The 23,700-nt window shown below is 37.2% G+C and overlaps 1 protein-coding gene across 2 annotated transcripts in view; it reads left to right on the top strand.

Annotated features, from left to right (window-relative positions):
* The window catches only part of PALS1 (protein associated with LIN7 1, MAGUK p55 family member), a 58,084-nt gene that overhangs the window by 21,389 nt on the left and 12,995 nt on the right, over positions 1-23,700 (top strand). For both annotated transcript variants that reach the window (XM_080618976.1, XM_080618975.1), the window contains exons 2-5: positions 9,698-10,203; positions 15,659-15,867; positions 22,137-22,214; positions 22,970-23,116. In XM_080618976.1, coding sequence (XP_080475102.1) covers positions 9,837-10,203; positions 15,659-15,867; positions 22,137-22,214; positions 22,970-23,116 — 801 coding nt within the window. In that variant the 5' untranslated portion in view covers positions 9,698-9,836. The remainder of the gene's footprint in view (positions 1-9,697; positions 10,204-15,658; positions 15,868-22,136; positions 22,215-22,969; positions 23,117-23,700) is intronic.

The following is a 23,700-nucleotide window of genomic DNA, read 5'->3' as shown; positions in this document are numbered from 1 at the left end:
TGTGAGGACTATCTCTCTCTTCCTCCCCTTTTCTTTAGAAGGTATTTCTTAATGTGTTTCAGCAGGTGTTGGAATATTAAAATGTAAGTAAGGAAGAAATTTCTCCTTCCCCAGAATACTGTAAATATGGCTTAACAGGTTGTTGTACAGGACTAAGTTAATGCTATTTTGTGTTTAAATGTCAGATGAGATGTAAATTTTGGAACGTCATATCTTCAGTTTAATTTGGAATTATTAATGTAATTTTGCTTCAGTCACCTTTCTGAAGTGAAAGTGGCATTTACATGTTAATAATCATGAATGTTTACTGTTAATATGTTTTACCTAGTGAAGCAGTGGCAAGCATTGACATAAAAAATAACAGGCTAAAACAGGATTAACATGAGACCAGGATGCAAGAGCCCAACCCAAAAAGGATACAATTTGAAGGGGGTGGGGGAGCCTTATAAGATAGCTAAAATAGCAGCATATTTTCAGTTTCATAGTGAATATGACCACTGTTTCAAGCAAGGACGGACATGTTTACTTTTAAGACAATGAAATCTGAAGTCTTAACTGTCTGTGAATAGGTGATAAGAAGTGACTGTCTTGTTATCATGCTTCTGGCTGCCCTGTGAGGTCTGTTAACAATCCTTGGAATTCCAGGAATCTCTTTACTCTTTGTTATGCTGGAAGGTTTCTAAGCATTTGGAATAACTGCTAAATTAAGATAATTCTTTTTTCTTTTCTTTTCTTTTTTTTTTTTTTTTTAACTCTAATGTTTTCATTGCAGCCTATAGACATCCCTATTATCCACTCATATTTAAAATATTTCTTCTGACAGCGATTGTTGGTGCCAAAGACTTGATCAGAGCTGGGTATTCAGATGTATGCATAGTTGTAGCCTGTTACTGTGAGCCATAGTGGGATGCCAGGGTAATAAATCTGTGTGCTGGTTTGGGGTACTGTGGATGTCAGACCGGTTAATGAGCTGCAGTGGCGGTTCTTTCTGTGAGCTACTTTTCGAAACCGAACGTGGGTTTTGGTTTTATGGGGGTTTTTTTGTTTGGTTGTTTTTTTTTTTATCTCCAGGTTTTCATGGGTTGGTGTAGAGAGCACTGCCCTCTGCTGTGCTCCTCGCCGAAAGTAGAATTCGGGTCTTGTGTGCACGAGGAGTTGCTCAAAGTGTTAAAAGGTGTTAAACTACATCAGAGCTTTACTGATGATACAAATGGCAAAATATAAGGAAGCTAAATACTGTATTATTGAATTTAAAAGTATGCTTAAAGGACCTTGGCAAAAGTCTTAGTTTTTTCTATGTAGATGTGATTTTCAGCAGTAAGCTTCTTGGAAGCCTGTTCTGATTTGTCTCTGTCGTCATTCCCTCTCTGCAGTACGTCTGTAGTCACCTCAGCTGAAACTTTATTCCCCCTTGTGTCTATTTTTCATTAGGTCAAAAAAGCAGGAATTAAGCAATGATGTTTAAGTGGTAGTTTGTATTTTAAACTAAGGGAATGTGGCATGTAAGAAAGATTATTTTTTTTTTTAATCCTTAGTGTTTTCAACAGGTTTTTTTTCAATCTTGATTAACTTTGGAAGCATTTTAACTATTTGTGAAACCGAGAAAAAAGCATTTACATACTGCAGTGGAAAGTCAGATTTGTTAGGAGTAAAGAAAAGCTTCTTGTGCAGTTCTGCTTGATCTGTGCTATCACTTTTACTGATTGAAGGAGCTCACTACTGAGATACTAATCAAGGAAGATTGCTGCTAGTAGAGCATGCAGCATGTGTTTTTCACAGAGATTGGTAAGAATTTAAGTAAGATTTAAGTGTTCCTTTTTCTAAAAATCAGCCTGTTTAGTTCCTTAAAGCTTTGATCGTGCTTATTCTAAGTGGCATTAATTTCTTTAGACCTAAAAGAGCTAAAAAATCAGAAGTAATCTATTGTGGTGTATCCAACATAGCTTTTCAACTGATTTCACTCACCTGAATCATTTAGACTGTGATTTTTCTGATGACTATTGTAAATAGAACAGTGCTGTATGTCAAGAGATTTTCTTGGCCTCACTGTTGCTGTGTCTTGAGAGATTTTAGCCATCTGCTGACCAAGCTTGACAGAACTCACAAAAGGTTTTTTTGACCCTCTGGATTCGAGTAATTGTCTCGATTTCTAACAGGGCTGGAAGACGGACTGCCACGGTCTCAAAACCTGGGGAGAAGCAGCAGAGTGAGCCAAGGAGCAGCACTGCATGGCTGGTGCATGATGTAAGCCCTGTGGAGCTGGCAGAGCTGTGGCCATGGGAACCTCCAGTGCTCTGGGGCCAGCAAGGGAATGCAGGGTTAACCCTGCAAATAGGGGTGCAGCTGCTGCCCGGGGGAGCCCTGGCACCAGAAAAACTGGAGGGGCATAAACATTACCTCCCATGGCCAGATGAGGACTGGCTGCAAGTTTGGACATTTGGCAATGAAGCTTTGATTAGTGATAACAAACACAAGTCTTGCATTTCTGCTTATTTTGAAGCAGCTAGAGTTGTGTATCTAAACTCCATTGTCTGTCTCACTGGGTGGTTTAACATGAGCTCTTTTAGAAATATATCTGGTAGTCTGATGTGGCTAAAAGTTACAACAGTGACTGAAACAGGAATAATCTCTTCTATTACCCTGAATATTTGTATAAAACAGCCTTTGGATGTACCTTAGAAAGGAATTTATGCTTCTGCAGTGAAACGGGTTAAAATCCACTCTCTTGTTTGTCATGTGCAAATATACAATGAAATTATCTCTGTGTTATGATTTCATATAATTTGTGCACAGAAATTGCAAAGGTATCTTGCATATTTTTTACTGCAAAGGTGAAGTTGATGGAAAAGTCCAAGTGATGTGGCTGTTGATGGACATGATATACTTTTACTGGTTCGTGTTTTTCATGGGGAACACTTTGTTCATATCAGCTCTGTAGGTAACAGTGGTGTATCTTTTGAAGTTGATAGTGTAGACTGGCCAGTTCTTGAGCTGTGACTTTCTTGATTGTTGCCACTGCATCAACAGATAGGCAAGCCTAATAAAATTAAATGTGTCATAAATTAAATGTTCTTAAATGCAATACGGATTCAGAAAAGTGCTTACAGTTTCCCAGGTTTGCCATTCGAGCAATTTGTTTATACAATTTATAGAGCTGGAATCTAACCTTAGCATCTGAATTTTTCATCAGTTTCTGTGTGCTTTAATGTTGCAAGTTAACATTGTTATTGCTCTGGTGCAGATGTAACTTAGAAAGCACTAACAATGAAAATTACTTCACTTTTGAGGGTTTAGCCCTTTTGCTGTTTATCCACATATCTTGCATGTTTAAGTGAGCATGGAATGTTAAAACCTCTTGGCATGTCTGAAAGCCCCTTGAAATACATATGAACTGAGTTACTGCGCTTGAGAGATTTTATAATGAACACTGGTTTGACATTACTAGAAATGAGAGTCAGCTGGATATTAGAGGAAGAGTTCTCTTCCAATATCAAGACTGTGCTAGAACATCTAACTAGAGGAAATCATGTAAAATATTGTAGACTAAAAAAACCAGTTCAACCATACCAGAAGTCAGTCTTGAATGTGTTGCAAACCTCGTGTAAATAGAATTCTCTTTTCTATTACACAATTTTTTATATTAAGAACAGTAGTATCAGGTAGTCATAGGTTTTGTAACTTTTACTTGCTTTTGAAAGAGGTCAGACTGCTTCAGTCTGTACCAGGCATTTCATGTACTCTTAAGCTCCGTAGGAGATACCTTTGAAGTATTTTCTACCATAAATTCCAGTCTTTAACTTTCATCAAGTAGTGGTGAATTTTATGTTGTGCAACATGGTTTGTGTTGTGTTTTCCTTTCTGCAATTGGCTTCTAAGTCTCTCAGTCTTGCAGGTTAACTGAAATGCTGTTGAAGAAACAAATGATGCTTGAGAGATGATGCAGGGAAAGATGAGAGAACTTTTTTTCCTATACTGAGCTCCCATTTTGAGAATTACTAAAGTGTTTTATTTTGCAGTTTTCATGACTTGGGTCTTGCTTGCTTAGAAATCTGAAACACTGAGTAAAATCACCAGAAAACCCACCATTATGTGAGCCATTAATAATACATAGTAGTGTTCTCTAGCATAATTATATGCTCATATTTTGTTAGTAATTCAGATATTGGGAACCATCTTGTGATTTTAATCTAATTTTTAATTCACTTCAGCAACCTAGAATTTTTCTTCCAGGTGTTTTAATTACTATTTTAATATACCATGTTTGTCATACTATATGGCTTTCAGCTGATGATAAATCCTTTGCACTGCAGCTGATGTTAAATACGTATTTCTTGAGTTTATAATATAATTACAGATATAGGTTGGGCTTTTATGCTTTCAACTATGCCAAAACTAATGGAATTCAATTGCAGGTGAGCACTGAACTCCCTTGCAGTCATTCGGAATTTGCAGTTTTAATGAATTTTAAAAAGGAAAACTATCAAGACTAATCATACTTCCAGCACTGAAAGAATTTTAAACAACACCAAAATGTACCACAAAGCCTCAGCCTCCAGACAATGTAATTTTTGCTCTTTGGAAGTTGCTGAAGCAAAACAAATTTAATTTTACTGTACAGAATTTAGTTGTTAAAGCAATTAGGATTGCTATGCACACCAGCCACAGTCCTCAGGAAGCAAGTAAAAACTTAAACCACCTTACAGCACTTCTGGTTCTGTCCCTGTCAGTATGCATGTTGTACTGGCATCTCTCGCGCAACAAAATGATTGTGTTTATGTAATTTTATTCTTTGTCAGAGCTTTGGGGGTATGTGCTTTGTTTAGTGTATTCGGAGTGGTTAAAGAGTGTTAGAAGCCTGACGTGATTAGAGGTCAATGTGATGAATGCTGTGTGTTGCATTGGGCAGTAGCAGTTTTCCAAGACTGCTGGAGGTAAGGATTTGTGATGTCTGAAGCAGGCTTAAGACAGCAGAAGGAACAGTGGGCTTAGGTTTGGAAGGGGTCAGCCATTATCAGAAGATCTTTTAATCAAAGAGAGTTGTTCCAGCATTCCAGAAATGCAGCATGTCTATGCTTTTATGGGTTACCAACTAGTTATATCAGGGATGGGGCTGGGGGGGAGAGGAGCAGGTTTTTGTGGAGTTGGTTTGGTATTTTGGTAATCTTAAATTTTAGGCTGCCTGATAAGTGGTATTTTGTATTATCTTTTGTATTATCTGAGTGTGATTACTTTGCCTGTACTGTTCATTGGCTGCTTCAGAGAAACCTAACTTTCTGGGATATCAAAATATTTAAATATATTTAATATATTTATTTATATTTAAAATCTCCTAAAACTCTTAAATTTTGATGACAGTTTTCTGAATATTGTTAAAGTGTGACTGCAGGACAGCTCTGTGTTTTCTGTAACTTTTGTTTGTTTCTTAACTGATTTAGATCTTAAATACTGAAAGTGAGCAGCTACTGTTACAGGCTACTTAAATGTCTTGGTTACTCTGTTGCAAGAAATCTTTTGCTCTTTGAATCTTGCATGGAACTTATATTGAAAATCTAAGCAGTGTTACTAATGGTTGCCTATTACTAATGTTTACCTCAGACCATATTTTTGTTTCTCTGGTCTATAGTACTTTCTTCTAAAGAGATTTAAACCTTTCTCATTCTATATACAGATACATGAGTTTTTCTTGTGCCCTTTTTCTGACTCTTTGTCTTAGGTAGCTAGTACTTTTAAATGTAGCTAATCCCACCTTTAATATTTTTGATCAGTTAGTAAATACTGGCTGTCAACTTTGTTTTCTGATGTGTAGATTCTTTGTTAGTGAGTGAGACAGTACTTAGCTTACACATGATTGTTATAATGGTATCTGTAAAGTTGATTTTACTAGCGTATCCTCAGGTAGTGCATTTGACTTCTTTAGTGCTGAGTAAATGGATATTCATCCCCTCAAAATTGTTTTGACACCTGTTAGTTGTACCCTATGGACTGAGGAATGTGAATTTTCTTTCAGCTTGTCAGAGTTGAAAAAAGATGAATGTAAGTTTCAGAAGGCTCAGTCCTCAGGCAAGCTGTGGCCAGTACAATGTAGATGAGAGAATTTGATTTACCTTCCACCCTCAGTTAAATTAGTGCTCTTTGCAGTTTTATTGTACCCAGTGAGACTTCCTTCTTTGGGACTGGTATTTCTGTACAGTGAAGTTGCCTTTACAGAAAGGGAAATGCAGCTTTCTGAGGATCATTTTGCTAAATTGTTATCTGTCATTCTCTGAATTTGAGACCGTTTTTTGATACGGTGCTTTATATAAGCCAGTCTGAATGCTAACTTTATGTGATTTTATTATTTGAAAAGCTGTCCTTTTTAAGTTGGGCACTAACTGAAAGTTTTAGAGGTGCCAAATAATTATGTAGTACTTGCAGTGGTAGCCCCACTACTGTGCAGCTTTTGATGGGCTTTTTTTGTTGCCTGATTTTTATTTTTTTTTTTTTCTCTGTATGGGCATGTTGAGCATTGAAACAACTTTCACGTATCAGTGCAGTGCAATTACGTATCTTTTAAAGGCAAAAAATAATTTTTACTACCATTGAAATGCTTTAATATTTCCTACTTTGAAGATAATGGTGGATTTGCTAGTAGTGGCTGGACAGGAAATAAAGGAAACTGTTGCTGTAGGTAGCTGTATCCTGCTCCTTATGAAAATGAAAAGCTGTACTTCTTTAGAATTGCAGGCTGGCAGAAACTTGTGTAGGAGTCTCTGTTGGTGCTCCTCCAAAACAGAACTATTGATATTTAATTTTCAGCTTAATTACAACATAAGCATCTTTCCTTTCCTCCTCCATACACAAATATTTGGTTTAAGAAAGTTGGTTGTAAGGTATTTTTTTGGTCTTGGTGCTTCAAGTGTACAATAAAACTTTAATGTATTTTGTAGTATTTTCTTTCAGTAGATTATAAAAAGAAACTTGAAAAATTAAGTGTTGGTAATACTGTGCATGACTATTTATTGATTTTATGACCTTTTAATTGGACTTATTGAGGATAATGTATCGCTGGCTTTGATATGGAAAGGCAATGTGGTATAAAACACATTGTTATATATAAGTAAGAGCTGAGTTGTTACATTTATAAGGACACTTAAGTTCTTGAGTCTGAATCATCAAGAATGCAAAAACAAATAAGGTGTAAGGAGTGTAGTGAAATGTCACTACTTGACTGTGGAAGTTATTGTTCTCTGTCAAATCTACACTTCTGTACACCCACACAAGGATTTCTACTCTTGTATTTAATTCTTTCTGCTTTAGTACATACCTATAGGAATTATTAAGAGTAGTGGCTAATCAGAACAGTCCAACCCTTATCCCAGAACTTTATCCTTACTTGGAATTGTGTAAATGCAGCTCCAGACTGCTTTATAGAATATCCTTGGAAGAACTCTATGCCCGATTTGCTGTCTCTGACCCTGGGAAGTGATGTCTACATAAAAATGCCTCAATTTATGAATAATAAATGCAAATACCTTTACTTGCATTTAACTTATTAAGCTTCTTGTGAGCTTCTTGTTTATAATAAATTGCTCCTATTTAGTGCTTGTAGGATCATAAGCATGGTTTGTATTGGACTTTTTAAGAATGAAAGGATAAACTAAAACTGAGTGAAAACTTTGAGAAAACCACTAATTTGTAAATGTGTGTATTAAGTGTAGAATTTCCACTGCTTTGATAAGGGAATATAAGAGGCGTTAAGATTAGTTTGAACAGTACTTCTTTTCTAATCTTGGCATATCAAGTTTATTAAATGTGTGAAACAAATGCATGAGGGTTCTTTAGTTCTTAGTAGGGGCAGAAACACTATGTAAATGTGGAGGAAAAGGTACATTGTTGTGACGCCTGGGGACCTTTAAGAACCTCAGCCTTTGGAGAAGGCTGAGGTTCTTAACGACTTCTTTGCCTCGATCTTCACTGGCAAAGGCTCTGACCACAACGCCTAAGTCTTGGAAGGCAGATGCAGGCACTGTGAGAATGAAGACCTTAAACTGCAGGAGAGGATCTGGTTCAAAACCATCTTAAGAACCCGAATGTGCACAAGTCCATGGGACTTGATGAAATCCATTCACAGGTCCTTAAGGAGCTGGCGAATGAAGTTGCTAAGCCACTGTCCATTATATTTGAAAAATTATGGCAGTCAGGTGAAGTTCCCGATGACTGGAAAAAGGGAAATATAAGTCCCATTTTCAAGAAGGGGAAAATGGATGACCCGGGGAATTACAGACCAGTCAGTCTCACCTCTGTGACTGGCAAACTCTTGGAGCAGATTCTCCTGGAAAGGATGCAAAGGCACATGAAAAACAAGGAGGTGGTTGGTGACAGCCAGCATGGCTTCACTAAGGGGGAATTCTGTCTGACCAATTTGGTGTCCTTCTACGATGGGGTTGCAGAACTGATGGCTAGGGGCAAAGCAGTCGGTGTCATCTACCTGGACTTGTGCAAAGCTTTTGACACTGTCCCGCATGACATCCTTGTCTCTAAATTGGAGAGACATAAATTTGATGGGTGGACCACTCGGTGGATAAAGAACTGGCTGGATGGCCGCATGCAAAGAGTTGTGGTCAATGGCTCAATGTCCGGCTGGAGACCAGTAACGAGTGGTGTCCCTCAGGGATGGGTGTTGGGACCGGTCTTGTTCAACATCTTTGTCGGTGACATGGACAATGGGATTGAGTGTGCCCTCAGCAGGTTTGCCGGTGACACCAAGCTGTGTGGTTCGGTTGATACCCTGGAGGGAAGGGATGCCATCCAGAGGGACCTTGACACGCTTGTGAGGTGGGCTGATGCCAACCTGATGAAGCTTAACCATGCCGAGTGCAAGGTCCTACGCCTGGGTGGGAGCAATCCCAGGCACAGCTACAGATTGGGCAGAGAAGAGATTCAGAGCAGCCCTGCGGAGAAGGACTTGGGGGTGTTGGTCGATGAAAAAATGAACATGAGCCAGCTTCAGTGTGCGCTCGCAGCCCAGAAAGCCAACTGTATCATGGGCTGCACCAAGAGGAGCGTGACCAGCCGGTCAAAGGAGGTGATCCTGCCCCTTTCTACTCTGCTCTCGTGAGACCCCACTTGGAGCACTGTGTGCAGTTCTGGTGTCCTCAACATAAAAAGGACATGGAACTGTTGGAACAAGTCCAGAGGAGGGCCACGAGGATGATCGGGGGGCTGGAGCACCTCCCGTATGAAGACAGGCTGAGAAAGTTGGGGCTGTTCAGCCTGGAGAAGAGAAGGCTGCATGGAGACCTCATAGCAGCCTTCCAGTATCTGAAGGGGGCCTGTAAGGATGCTGGGGAAGGTCTCTTCATTAGGGACTGTAGTGATAGGACAAGGGGTAACAGGTTAAAACTGAAACAGGGGAAGTTTAGATTGGATGTAAGGAGGAAATTTTTTACTGTAAGGGTGGTGATGCACTGGAACGGGCTGCCCAGGGAAGTTGTGAATGCTCTATCCTTGGTGGTGTTCAAGGCCGGGTTGGACAGAGCCTTGGGTGGCATGGTTTAGTGTGAGGTGTCCCTGCCCATGGCAGGGGGATTGGAACTTGATGATCTTAAGGTCCTTTCGAACCCTAATTATTCTATGATTCTGTGACCTGGAGAATTATCTTAGGTGTTCCCTTATTAATGCAGTTATTCACTAACTTCTTTCTAAAATCTTTCTTTAGAGTCTTCCTGGATGTTTCTTCAACTGTCTTGTGATGGAAGGGAAATATTTTTGAAGATACAATGGATTTTATGCAATGTCATAGTGAAAACTGGCCTAATAAGAGCATTTCTGTTTGAAGAGAATAATTAAAACCAATCATGACAACTTCTCATATGAATGGACATATCACAGAAGATTCTGACATTGAAGTAAAAAATGTACATCTTGCATCTCCTGAGGAACCTCAGAAGCACAGAGAAATGGGGGTTGATTGCCCTGGCGATTTGGGCTCCAGGATGATGCCCATGCGGCGGAGCGCTCAACTCGAGCGAATTCGACAGCAACAGGAGGACATAAGGCGCAGACGGGAAGAAGAGGGGAAGAAACAAGAACTGGACCTTACTGCTTCCATGAGGCTAAAAAAACTGGCACAAATTCCTCCTAAAACTGGAATAGATAATCCTATATTTGACACAGAAGAAGGAATTGTTTTAGAAAGTCCTCATTATACTGTGAAGACACTAGGTAGGTAAAATGCAGTGAATGGACTAATAGGGAAAATAGTTGATATGATACTAATGTTGTTTTAGGCCACTGAAAACCCAATTTAGCTAATTCATATGTAGGCTTAATGTCTTCTGGTTCTTTGGATTTGGGGTCGTTTGAGGGTTTATTTATTTATTTAGTCAAGCATCAGGCTGTGTGCTTCAGCAAATAGCTTTTCAAAACCGATTAGTTCGGGGACCAATCAAATGCCCTGTAAATAACTAATGAGTTATTTACAGTTATATAATGAGAGTGCATATCTCCATTGTCTTTACGCTGGGGAAAACCATGCAGGTAATACCCAATTTTATTATGTTTGATGAAGCACAGACCAGAATAAGCAATTAATAAACACTTATTGTCATTTAAAATCAAAATACAAGTTTTTAATATTTAGAAGAAACACTCTGGGGATTTCTTCTGACTGTCTTGCATTATCAATTTTTCACCTAATATAATTTACAATCTTAACGTATTGACATTGATAGTGAAAATCTGCTTACCTTAACACTTGGATATTGATAAAAATGGAATGTTAGTAATTTTTAAAGAGAGTGGTTCTGAAATTGTTTGCTTCATAGCTGTCATTGTTAGATGCTTGATTGTGAAATTCTTTTCTTAGAGAGAACTCAAAACAGAAAATGCAAAGATTGATGTCAAACACTGGAAGTGAAAGGCGAAGAGTTTTAGGAGATGTAGTTAGGCTAGATCATGATAGATCTATATATGCACCAGGGAGCTGAATTAGGGCTTCGTAGGCATCTATTTCAATCAGAAAAGTCATGACGTAATATTGACAAGCATGCGAACATACTACTGCTATTTCCTTGCAGGACAGAATCATGGTAACAATTTGGATCAGGTAGACTTAAGATTTGGGAGGAGGATTTAGAATAGTTAAGAACTTCTGTCAAGAGTGGTGCTTTGGTTATACTCAACTGTGATGTTGAGTTGCAAACTTAAAAAATGTTGTAAATGAAATGCTGTGAATCTCTTAACTTGCATAATCCATAAGAAATTTCTGTTCAGTCATCAGTGCTGTCAAAAACTGAGTCATAATTTTAAATTTAACAGTTTTTCTGCAGTAACTTTGCTTCTTGCAAAATTTTCCTCCACTTCTAAGCACATCCTTTTTCCAGTTTCCTGATTAATCGTACTGACGTCTGACACTAATGCTGAATTTGAGAAGAATTTTTTTTTTTTTTTTTTTTTTTACTTCTGAAAGCTGTCCCTGATTAATATCAGGGCCGGGGATGTTGCCTTATGAGCATATATACACACATGCACACTCACAAAATAATATGGGTTCATAGAGAGGATTTGAGTTCATTATCTCTTCTGCTTTTTTATTGGATACCTGAACTGGAGAGGCCTGATTTTTTGTAAATTTACATATAGAACTTTTTGGTCTCTGAGAAACTTGCTAGCCCCTGACTTTGTCCAAAACCTGCCCTTATTCAGTCTTTTTTAAAATACTGATTTTTAGTTTGGTTTTTTATAGTTTGAGGTTTTGTGTGTGTGTGTGTGTGTGTGTGTGTATGTGTGTGTTAGTTAATCAGTAGAGCTTCTAAAAATATATGTTTAAAATAAGAATATTGACCTGATTGCTTGTATTTTTAGTTTTGCAAATGTTTCATAAGTTCCAGTGTTAAATGTGGCAGATCTTTGCCAAGTCCTTAATCTTTTCATCTTAAAAGGCAGACTAGATTAAGGAAATTGGATTGTATTTATAAAACAGGACACAATCAAAACAATTTTAAAGAGCGTGTTTGTTATTAAAACAGTATATGATTTAGACAGCTGTCTTAATGGGAATAACTTGATGTGCGCCTAGAACATGTGTGTGTAAGTAACTGACTTTTTCATAGCAGTTTACTTCTATAAAATGCAGTGAAGCTTTTGCTTGCTACAGTCCATTCAGCTAATTTAGTTAAATGAGTAACTGACACTTTGAACCTTTTCTGGCTACAGTGAACTGGGGTTTTTAGAGGAAAATGTGCCTATTTGTTTGGCTTTGGGTTGGGTTTTGGAGTTGGTTTTTTTAATACTTATTTATAAATGTGTTATAAATAAAATTTTACAAATAGTTTTGGATAAAACACTATTTAGCCCTGTGATTCAAGTAATACGTGGAGTATTAGTGTGCTAATACCAGCACATAGAGTTACTCCAGGGATCTGTAAAAAGCTTGGGAATTAAGATCTTAGTGCTGACATATAATAAATCCAATTATATCTTAAGTTTGCTGTTCATAAATTTTTGTTTGAGGTGATTAACAGCAGCTATTTTCTTTTTCTAATCTAGCATGTTAGGCTGTGACCATGGGTCCTCCCCTGCAGTTGCATACTTTTGCCCTGCAGTCTTTTGATTAATGTGCATATCGCACAGTGCTCGGTCACATTCCAGCCATTTCATAGCCTAATGGAAAAAAGGCTGCAACACTACTTGTAAAAGAAGACTTTTTAAAAAAGTACTTGATTGATAATTGATCTGCGATTAAAAAATGGACTTGTTCTGCCAAAGAACCCTGACTTTTTTCTGTGAGTAAATGCAGATGTTAGTCTTTTACTGATCTTTTTTCCCTCCAGACAACCCTTGCAGTAGGAAATGTCTAGAGATTGAGTCTTTGTTGCTTGGATTTTTCCTTTTTTTAAGACTACCAAACCAAAAAACTTGCAATAAAATCTCATCTCTGATTTAGAATTCAGAAGCAGGAACCTAGAGAGAGCTAGCCAGATGTGTATGTGAGTTATTTTTATTAAACAAGTGACTAAGCAATGGATTGCTAGCTTTTGGGGAATGTTTCGTTTCACTCCTTTCAAGCATTATTTCTCTTTTAGAATTGTGATGGGGAGGGTTTTTTTTTTTTTTTTTTGCTTCATGGGGGACATATAATTTGGTATAGGGCTTTTGCATCCAGCACAAAGAAGGATTCAATATAGAAAGGAATTATACAGGGAGGAGAGAGTACTGTGGTAGTTTGCAAGACAGGGCGACACAGAAGGAAATAGTAAAGTGCTGAAACAAGAATATGTAGAGGCATCTAGGAATAGGACGTCTTTTTATGCAGAATAAGATGTCTGTATTTATCTTACGGAATATGTTTTAGAATTGTTTGTGTACATATGGGTAAATATATTTGAGTCCTGTGATATATATAAGGGGGGATAGACGATTCAGAAATAATGGAATAAAATAGTTTATGCATAGGGAGGGTTAGAAGAGGTGAGGTTCTTCTCTAATGCCTCACTGTTTTTTGAATCTGGTAACAATAACAACTGGTAGAATTTTGGGTTGGTGTGTATAACTGGACAGGTATCAGGAGGAACTTTACAGTAACATCTGACTGGTTTACACTTTTTGTTAAATGCTTGAAAATAGTGCATTTCCTCTGACTTGGGAGAATCAGTTGCTGTGGTGCTTTGGTAATATGCATACTGCACTAGATCAGAATTTTGCCAGCTGACAGTGTCCTGTTTAGCAAATATTCTTGCTTGTAGAGTGTTCTTTAGCTTTCTCTCCAAATGGCATTTCTCTCTGTGTGGTAAGCAGTATATTGTGTATACAGTTCTCTAGTGAGACATTGGCTGCCTTTATTAGTGTTGTGAGCTGTACTGGATTTCACCTGTGGAATATCCTGCACAGCCAGAATCTGAGTTTTCCATGCAGCTTTTGTACTACTGCACTTTGCTTCTTTGGTGGTTACAGGAAGAAACCTTTGACCTTTTGTGGATAGGATGTTTTTGGCATGTGTGGAATGGTTCCGGAAAGGTTGGATTTGGTTGGTTTGTTGTCCTGCAGACAGTACAGAATTAGAGTAGTAGCTCTGTATTGTTTGTTTCCTTTTATTATACAGAAGACTGACTTGCAAACTCAGAATTGAAAACGTGTAGATATTCTTTGTCCAAAATGAAAACCATTTAACTTGTTTGAAATGTGTAATTTATTAGGGATTATAGTTTTCGTGTGCCCAGTTATTAACTGTTTTAATCTTGTGCTCAAGTTTGAGTCTAGCATTGTGTTCAGAGTACTGGTGAATTTGAGGTTAAAACTAGGTAAAGGAAATTTCTCACAGAATATAGACAGGTTAGCAATCGGTGATTAGTAATCCTCTGTGAATTTTCATGTAAAAAGTGCAACTTAGATGATGTCTTGATAGCATTCCTATTTTAATGTCATTTAGTTAGCTCATAATGAATAAATGAAGGTTCCTGAATCTTAAAAGTTCTCCAAGCTGATATTTTGATATCAGTAAGGGAGATTGACCTCAGTATCAAGTCACAGTTTTAAAATGTGGGATTTTCTTTGTTGTTCATTTTTTGAAACTATCAGGATTCAAAATTCTAGCTTACTTGAATTTATTAAAACAGAAGATAGGTGACTGGCCTCTTGTGGCCGAAAAGATTTTGTCACATTATGTGTGAGAATGCATACATTATTTCAGGCGCAAAACATCCACTGATTTTTTGATCTGTTTGAGGATTTCTTACTTGAGTTGATTCACATTATAGGTACGATACATATTCCTTGATTTAGGTAGTTTCTCACTACTTGATACTGAAAAATGACATACTTTGCAGAAATTCTGATTGGTTCAAAAACATGTTAATTTGACAGTCTTTAAAAAGCATCTGTAAAGTATCAGAGTAGTTCTTGAAGCTCAGTAACTTAGTACATGTGTAATATTCTGCAAACATGTAGAAACTGGTTATTAAAATTCATTAAAATATTTTATAGTCTAAATAGAACTCATAATCTTGTAGGTAAAAGATACAGACTTTCTTCTGGTGCAGATGACTTTCTGAACTCTTGACAGCTGACTTTTTTTTCATCTGTACCTTTTTATTTTAATATGTCAAGTCTGAGCATAATTTTATGTTCAAAAATTGGGTGTAGTTTGTTTACCAAACACTCATTCTATAACTAAGCAATACTTAGTTGTCTACCATGGCAGATACACATGGAATGATGTATCAAAATAACACTTTGGACTCGATGACCTCTGAAGGGCCCTTCCAACCCACATATTCTATGATTCTGTGAATATAACTGAATGTTCCGTGATTAAGATCTGTTTGGCAAAGGACTTATTTTCATGTGGCAAAAAGTCCCTCTTTGACATTTGACATACATGAACTGCAGTTATTGGATCTTTTATAATTTCTTTTAGAGAAGACCTGCTCCTGCAATAGGATTTCAAATTTAAACTGTATCAGCTTCTTTTATGTCTCTCTCCTTTTACCAACTTTGTGGTCCTTTTTTGATTCAGGTATATTGTTCTGCTACTAGAAGTCAGAGTGAACTTGCATATGTCATTGCTGATCAAAAGCATGAACAGCAAAAAAGCTTTTTAGAAAAATCTTTATATAAACATTGCTTAACTATGAATCTTGTTAACTCATATCTTATTTGTATTTTGTTATTTCCTACCTAGAAGTGGAAGAACTGTTAACTTCCATTAAGCATATCCAGCATATTTTGGTAGACCCTCAGAGCCAAGAGGATATCTCTCTCATTTTACAGCTTGTTCAAAATACTGATTTTCAGAATGCATTTAAGATACACAATGCTGTTACAGTGCATATGAACAAAGCCAGCCCTCCATATCCTCTCATCTCCAACGCACAAGAACTAGCACAAGAGGTATGTACAGTATGCTTCTCTGTGAAATATGTGAAACCTATAATCATAGCTGTTGTTGAAATATGTACCTGTCAAGCTTGTCTGACTTATTGAATGGTGCATATGAAAGGGTTTATAATAGTCATTGATTGCTGTATCCGGTTTTTCCAGATTTCCAAACTGTAACCAGAACAATATTTGGGTATACGAACTCCCTTTTTAGCATGGATAGATATGCAACAGAAAAGGTACTATGTTTAAACATAGGAAAAGGGAGTGGTTATGAAAATTTAAGTCATTTACCTTTAGTATTCTTTATAATAAGTATTCAGAAATTGAATTCCAGCTTTCTATTAGTGACTTTCCTCTGAGCTGAGCCATGATTCTTAAATTGAGAGGCATCTCTGGAAACACAACCATAGTTGAAACAAGCATACTGCTTTAAAGTGAGCAACAGATCCTTTAATACTTTCTTTCAATGTTAAAATCACTGCTGTGCTGGTCAGATTGCACTTAAATTTTGTCTGCCAGATGACAGCTCTCTTATAAGATCTGATATGTCTTTTAGAAATTATTAAAGTATTGTTTTAGAAATTTACTTGAGCAAGATTTTTAACTTTAATCTTTTACAGTTTCAGCCAGGTTAACTGCTTTCTTTGATGCTTCAGTATAGATGGGCAATACCTGCATACCTACTTCATAAGCATTAGTAGTGATTTACAGAAGACTCAGCACTGCTGTGAACAGAATGAGTTTCTGCATGTGGCTGGATGCAGCCAAGACACTGAGGGGTTGCTCAATAACTTTATCTTCATTTTCTATGGCCAGGTGCATGTATATATTGAAGTGTGGCTACATCTTATATGAGTATACATTTGTTAATATGTTTAAATTTTAAACTTCGAGCTTGAATACCCGTATCAGTGCAAGCATAGCACTGCAGTGTTCAGGAAAGCCAGATTCAGGGGCTGGGTAAATGTTCCTGCATTAGGACCCCGTGAACCAAACTTAGCCATTCAAAACCAGGCTCTGGTACACCTGTTGGAGTATCTGCACCAGTATATAGCTATTCTCCAGTTACTCAAAGGTACATCACTCCAATTTCAGTATGCCAGCAAGCTGGTTTTTCTTTTTGTTGTTTGTTTTTTTTTTCGAGGGCGGGGGGTGGGGGGTGGTGTGTATGTGTGTGTGTGTGTCTGGTTTTCTTACTGCCTGAAGCAATTTTATTTTTCAACAGTTCTTTCCACTCTCCTTCCTTTTTCTAGACTTTAACCTTGTAAGTCAAGGAAAACAGCATTGTAGCAAGCTTGAACTTCTTTTGCAGAAGAAATTACTGATTCTTGAGGGATGTAACTTAAATATTATCTAAAGGTGCACTGTACTGACTGAATTGCAGCTCAGGATTTTTCTGTTTAGGTTTGTCAGCAAGGCTGTGCCAAAACCAGGTGGGAGTATTTTACATAGGAGCTTTCCTCTGGCTTTTTATCAGGCTGTAGGGTGCTATAGGATCCTCAGTAGGCTGCTTTGATGTCTGTGAGCCTGAAGGAACCTTTTCATCTAACTTCTGATTGTAAACTACTTCCCCAAACACCCACTTGACACAAGCCTAGCTTGGGATTTCATTCAGATACAAGCCAGAGTTTTTGAATCTTCATTTATAACATTGATAGTTACAGATACATTTCTTAAGAAAGCTGTTTTTTCACCTTCATGGATATGAAATACTTTTATTTGCTGCTTAATACAAATTTCCAAGAAAATATGCCTAGGAAAAATCTACATCTGTTTTCAAATCTTCATATTCCTCCCCATCTTCCGTACCCCTCAGCTTCCCAACACATTCCTCTCTTTCTTTTCCAGGTGATATGGTAAATAGTAAAATCAGAGAGTGCTGAGAAGCCATTTTCATGTCTCTTAGCAATCCATGGCAAAGGTTAAGCACAAAGAAAATATTTCTTTAATCTAAAATTCATTTTCTTAACACCCAGAAGAGAGACATTCATTTTGATTCTTCATCTCTCATCCTTGTCGTGTCCAGTCTTGAAATTCCTGAAAAGTCAATATATTGCATATGTCTGTTCGCATTTTCAGTCTACTTTCTCAGTGAGTCATCTTTGGGTGTATTTAAGTGACTTGTATTTTGCAGTGTGTTAAATAGCATCCTGAAACAATCGAGCCAGAAATTCAGGACAAATATTTCTGACTGACAGAAGTGTCTGACTTCAAAGAACACTTTGAAGCCTCCATTCACATCACTCTGTACTTCCTGGTACATCCTGAATACAAGATGCTTGTGCTTATGCTTGTTTTTTTGAGATCCTTTACTCCTTTTGGAAAGGTTACTGTATTTGTTATGCTAGCAGTATGGGAAGAAATAATTTCTGCTTTAGGAAAAGTTGGGTTTGGTTTGTGTTTTTTTTTCAGCCTGTCAAAATGTCTGTCTTGCATGCCCAGGTTTTTTTCTTGTACTTTGATTTTTGGTTATGTCTGTTTTCCATCCCTAAACATAGGCATGAGAAGCTCCCCCAAAAACCAGTTTACTTATTGTTTATTTACTTCAGGGTGTTTTTGAAAAGAACTGCAAATGCCTGGGTTTAAGATACTGGTAACATCTTGATGATAAAAGCCACAAGGCATTACAAGAAAGAAAAATAGCAGATACATGCATAACATTAATTTTAAATGGCAAGTAATCTAGTGTGTGTATTTCAGTGCACAGGCCATCAGTGACAGTGTTTAATTCAAACTATTTTGGAGTGTATGTCCTCATTTGAAGCTACAGATGTTTTATTTGAGGTTTTTTGGTGTGGAAGAGAACCTGTTCTAGAGCGCATGTTTCTGTAGCTCTAACAGGAAAAGACAGTTTGCAACATAATTTCATATTGCAACGTGGACCGTACTCTTTTTTTTTAAAAAAAAAGGTAAATTTTTTTTTAAAAGAAAGGTAAATATTAATATTTAATTAAACTACAGTTATGGAAGTGTGTTTGGGGAGAATTATCATTTGCAATGAAGTTAATTTAAAAAATCTTTCATTTACACTTTAATCACTTTTTTAAAATGGAATGTCTTATCAACAGTGTGTTGTGAAAACTTTTTGATTTTGTATTTTTTAACCATTAACAGTCATGAGAGTAGAATGGTGCATTTTTATTTTCTAGTCTCCCTTAGAAAATTATTAAAACTAGTAGTGTACTGCTGCAGTTAACTTTTCCCAGGGACTTTAATAACCAGGCACCAACAGCTGAAGATTTTTCTTTCTTTTAAAAAGAAACTTTAATTGACTTTAAAAGGTGGAATGAAGCACCTGAGCTTAAGGAATTTATTTTAGAAAGCTAATCTTCATGTAATGTGGTGTACTCTAAGTCTTACATAAAAATAGCCAGGAAACATCAAGTGTAATTAAATTGATTTTTTAAGTCCATTTAAAATGGACCAAGATGGGGGAAAAGATTATGGGATCGTGGTCTGAATCTTGACCTTGTAAGACTCAAACAGGGGAGATTTAGGTTAAATACAAGGAAGAAATTCTTTACTGCGATGGTGGTGAGGCACTGGAACTGGTTGCCTAGAGAAGTCCTGAAAGCTTCATCCCTGGCAGTGTTCAAGGCCAGGCTGAACGAGGCCATAAGCAACCTGATCTAATGTGAGGCATCCCTGCCCATGGCAGGAGGTTTGGAACTAGATGATCTTAAGGTCTTTTCCAACCCAAACCATTCTATGATTCTGTGATTGGATGCATCATTGAAGACAGTTTGTAATTTTTGGCCTGTAACAGCATGTATCAAATACCTTAAAGATGTTCTTGCTGTTAAATATACTTAATAGGCTGAAATTATATAGGCTATGTTTCTGAAGGCTTCAGACTTGCTACTGTTCACTTCAGCAAGTGCAGGCAATTAAACTACATCAGTACTTTGAGAGGATGCACTGGAAGCCTGTCACTCCTGGTTATAAATGCACTAGAATGTGCATGTATATTCACTCTGACAGACCTGCTCACCTGAGAGTAAACAACAAAGGATTTTGCAGATGTGGTTAAATTCTGAGTATTTAGTATCATTTCAGTATGTGCCTCCAAATTGTGGTATATATAGTGAAACCAAATTGGTAGCTTTTGGGAAGTTGCTTGAACTGAAGGTAACAAAATTAACAATAAGATCTAGGCTGAAGAGTTAAGAAAATACTATTATTGCTACATATTTAGTATGGATTGCTATGCTACCTGTAGTGTGTCACTTCTGGAATGACGGCCTATATTCAAATTTCTTCGTCTGATAAAACTGTGGAATTCATTAACACAAGTTACAAAGGAATCTGACATGCAGCAATACTGGTGTAGTAAGTGGTGTGTATAGCAATCTGATGCTTTCCTAGGGCTTCATTAAATAAACAAATAATAAATGCATCTTTCTCTTAGGGGAAGGAGGATGTGATTAAAGTTTTGAATAATCAAATTATTGAAAGCAGAAATTCAACTTGATTAAAAGATATTCACTGCACACAGAATGACTGGTTAGGTTTGGTTGCTTTCTTTTCATCTATCAAATCTCCAGTATTTGACCTTGCATTCAAAAGGTGTTTTGCTTGCAGGACTTCTAAGTTGCTTTCTAAATAGGCTTTCTTGTAAAAGGGTTATTCAGATGGAATAAATAAGGATTTAAAATCTTGTAGCTTCTTCAAGAAAGGAAAGTCACTTTAAAGTTAGAGACGGAAAATAAAGCTTTATGAGAGCCTTTTGCATAGAAGAATCTCTTCTTTCAACGCAGAGGAATATTTATTGGTGAAATGTATCCTTTACAGTGCTCTGTCTGCTCTATGGCAAAACTCAGGCTAAGCCAGGGATAATAGCTTCCTGACCAATTCAGAGGTATGACTGAAAGGCCTCTAAGAAGCTGAATTCTTTCTGTTCTGTATGGGTAAGAAATTAGTTTTAAAGAAATAAATAAATGTGGCTTCTTGTTTGACTATTGTAAGCTATACTAGATTTGTTCACCAGGAGGGATGTTCTACGGATGTCAAAAGGAAGGCTTTTGGAGATTGTGCCAGCTTTATTAGCAAGCACAGGAACTTATTCCATGTGACACTGTTCGCTTGGCAGCATGAGGGTCTTGCTCCATGGGAACAGTTAACTTAGTGGCTTCTGCTAGGATTTAAAATTATCTTTATGGCTTTCATTACTGTTACCTGGTATCATCCAAGAGTTGTTAGCATTTCTGTAGATAATTCCTTCTAAGATAGAGGCTCTTCAGACCTTTAGGTATTGTTAGAACACACAAAAAAACCTTAATTATTTTCACTTTCGAACATGTGTTTTCTTGATTCTTTGATGTCACATTATCTTATCCTGAAGAGTAAAAAGCTCTTGGAAAAAGTCTTTTCCATACCACTGGAAGCTGCTGCCTTGGTATATATAATTTACTCTTGATGTCTCTGGATTCATCTGTGCCTTTGGGTTTGTGTGCCTTTGGTCAGATTAGACCAGAGGATAACGACTATGGGAAGAATCTTATTCGGCCTCAACTTAGCTAGGAGGGACTTCCCTGCTCCTGGGTTTCTCTATAAGCATATCAGTCTACTTGCAAGACATGATGGCAAGGGATGTTTGGTAACTGTATGAGAAAGCAAACCTTTTTTGACAACTGAGGCTGCTTGAGCAAAAACTGCCCTTCTGCTAATAGGAATTATTTTTGAATGAGCCAAAGAAACCTGATTTTCTGGGATCTTTTAAAGTTTTGACTTGTACACTTTGAGGCAGGGACTCCAGGATGCGTTGCAAAATCTGTCTTGGAATCTTTGGTCTTCCTGTTGATGGAAATGGCTTGGGTAAAAATAAGCCACTTGCTTTTAAGGGAAAGGAAGAATAATCACATTAATGAGAAATTAGTCTGTTTAAAAGACCCAGCGTATTCACTTAATAGACTTCATCATGACGGATTCCACTATTGTGTTCCTTACTAGAGTTTATTTTTTGTGTGTGTGCATCTTTTTGTGTTTGCTGAGCTTATTGCCAGTTTCTGGTATTGACAAAATACGCATGATGCACTGGATACCAGTTTAGATTTGGTAGATAATTACTGAGGCAGAATGTGCTGCAGTTATCCCATGGTCTCATCACGTTTCCCTAATGTGTACCAGATCAAGTTGAGTCAGCCGGTGTAACTACTACGTGGATATACTTTACTTTGAGTGAAAAGAATAATTGTGTTTGGGTTTGTGCTTGAGTAGGGAAGGGAGGATTGATAAATCATTGGGAAGATTAAGAGTTTTATTACTTGATTTCTTTTTAGGTACAGAGTGTTTTGAAACCCAGTCACCATAAGGATGGGCAGGAGCTTAATGCTTTGCTGAATGCCCCTCATGTGCAGGTAAAACAAAATGAAACTTCTAATCTAATGGAAGTATTTCTTTGTGTGGTTTTCAGTATAACTTTTTTGTTTTTGCAAATGTCTTGTGCTGACTGGGCAAGGATGGAATTTTATTCTTCAGCTCTGCAGATCTCAGTACTAAGAGGAGAAGCTTCCAGTTCCCAGCAAGTAATGGAAACTTCTAATCAAGTATAGTGCATGAATGTATTCAGCCCTTGCTACATTCTCATGTATAACAGGGTGATTTGCACATAAATGATGTAGCAGTAGATCAGTAAGGTCAGAGCAACACATGAGCTGCGTTGCTTATTTCTGGGGGTTTTTGACAACTGTTTTATGCTTAGCATAGGGTGCGTAAAGGGATTTTTGTCCTGTGGTGATGATGTAAATCCATGAGTAGTTTTCACTGCAGTAACTTCTTATGTCTGTGTCCTAATTCACACACAGAGTAAACCAGTGTCTGCTTTTTTAAGGAGAAGGTGTAAGTACAGAGTTGTGTATTCAGTTGTTTGTTTGGTTGGGTTTTTTTATTCTTTTCCAATTTGAAAGGAAAGTTTCGGAAAGCATTAGGTACTACATAGATGTGATAGATTATTTTTTTTATTGTTCAAGTCCATTTGCAGTGTTCTCTAACCTGCAAAGACTATTCAAATTGCAGAATTTCATCAAACTGCTATTTTGTATTCAGTTTGAATTTTTAATTTTGTATGACGTGTGAAATTTTCTCTAACTGCGCTGATTTTGTTTAACACCAGGCACTTTTACTGGCTCATGATAAGGTTGCAGAACAAGAAATGCAACCAGACCTTGTGACGGATGAAAAAATTTATGAGAATGTTGGTGTGTATGGAGGGGAGACGGTTAAAATAGTTCGCATTGAGAAAGCTCGGGATATTCCTTTGGTAAGTACTGGTGCTCACTCTGTTATATGTAAAGGAGGTAATAAGCCTTTTGTCCTTTGCAGATTGCTATGAAAGCTTTGGAATTTGAAAGTGGAGGTGATGATTAACTTGTAAACACTCCCCCTCCCTCCAAAATGAGAAATAGTCAACAGATGGTAAACTTGTGTGTATCTTCATACAGCAATAGCCATGCTGCCATTTAAAATCTGTCAACTTGTAAACTTGTCAACTTCTGTCAACTTGGGTTTGGAAAGGACCCCTTGACAGAATTCAGTGTCTCAAACTTTAGCTTGTACATTTGTGACAACCATGGTTGGTTTTTTTTGTCATTGCTTTGGGGTTTTTTTGCATTTGTTTTTTTGTTGTTGTTGTTGTTGTTTGAGGATTTTAAGCAACTCATCTTCTATTTTGCATTTTTCAAATAAGTGTTTACTTAAGAATATGTTTTTTTAAAAATCATGAATCTTATGCCGTGGAGTAATTCAACTCTTCAATCTCTAGTGCAGCTTGAAGAAACAAAGTGGTGGTGTTTTTAATTGGAGCATTGGGTGTATGTATCTGAGCTTTTACTTGAATTCACTTTC

This window comes from Psittacula echo, assembly GCF_963264785.1.
Source record: "Psittacula echo genome assembly, chromosome: 5".
In the NCBI taxonomy this organism is placed as follows: domain Eukaryota; kingdom Metazoa; phylum Chordata; class Aves; order Psittaciformes; family Psittacidae; genus Psittacula; species Psittacula echo.
The sequence above is the reverse complement of the archived record's forward strand: the minus strand, read 5'-3'. Positions and strand labels throughout refer to the sequence as shown.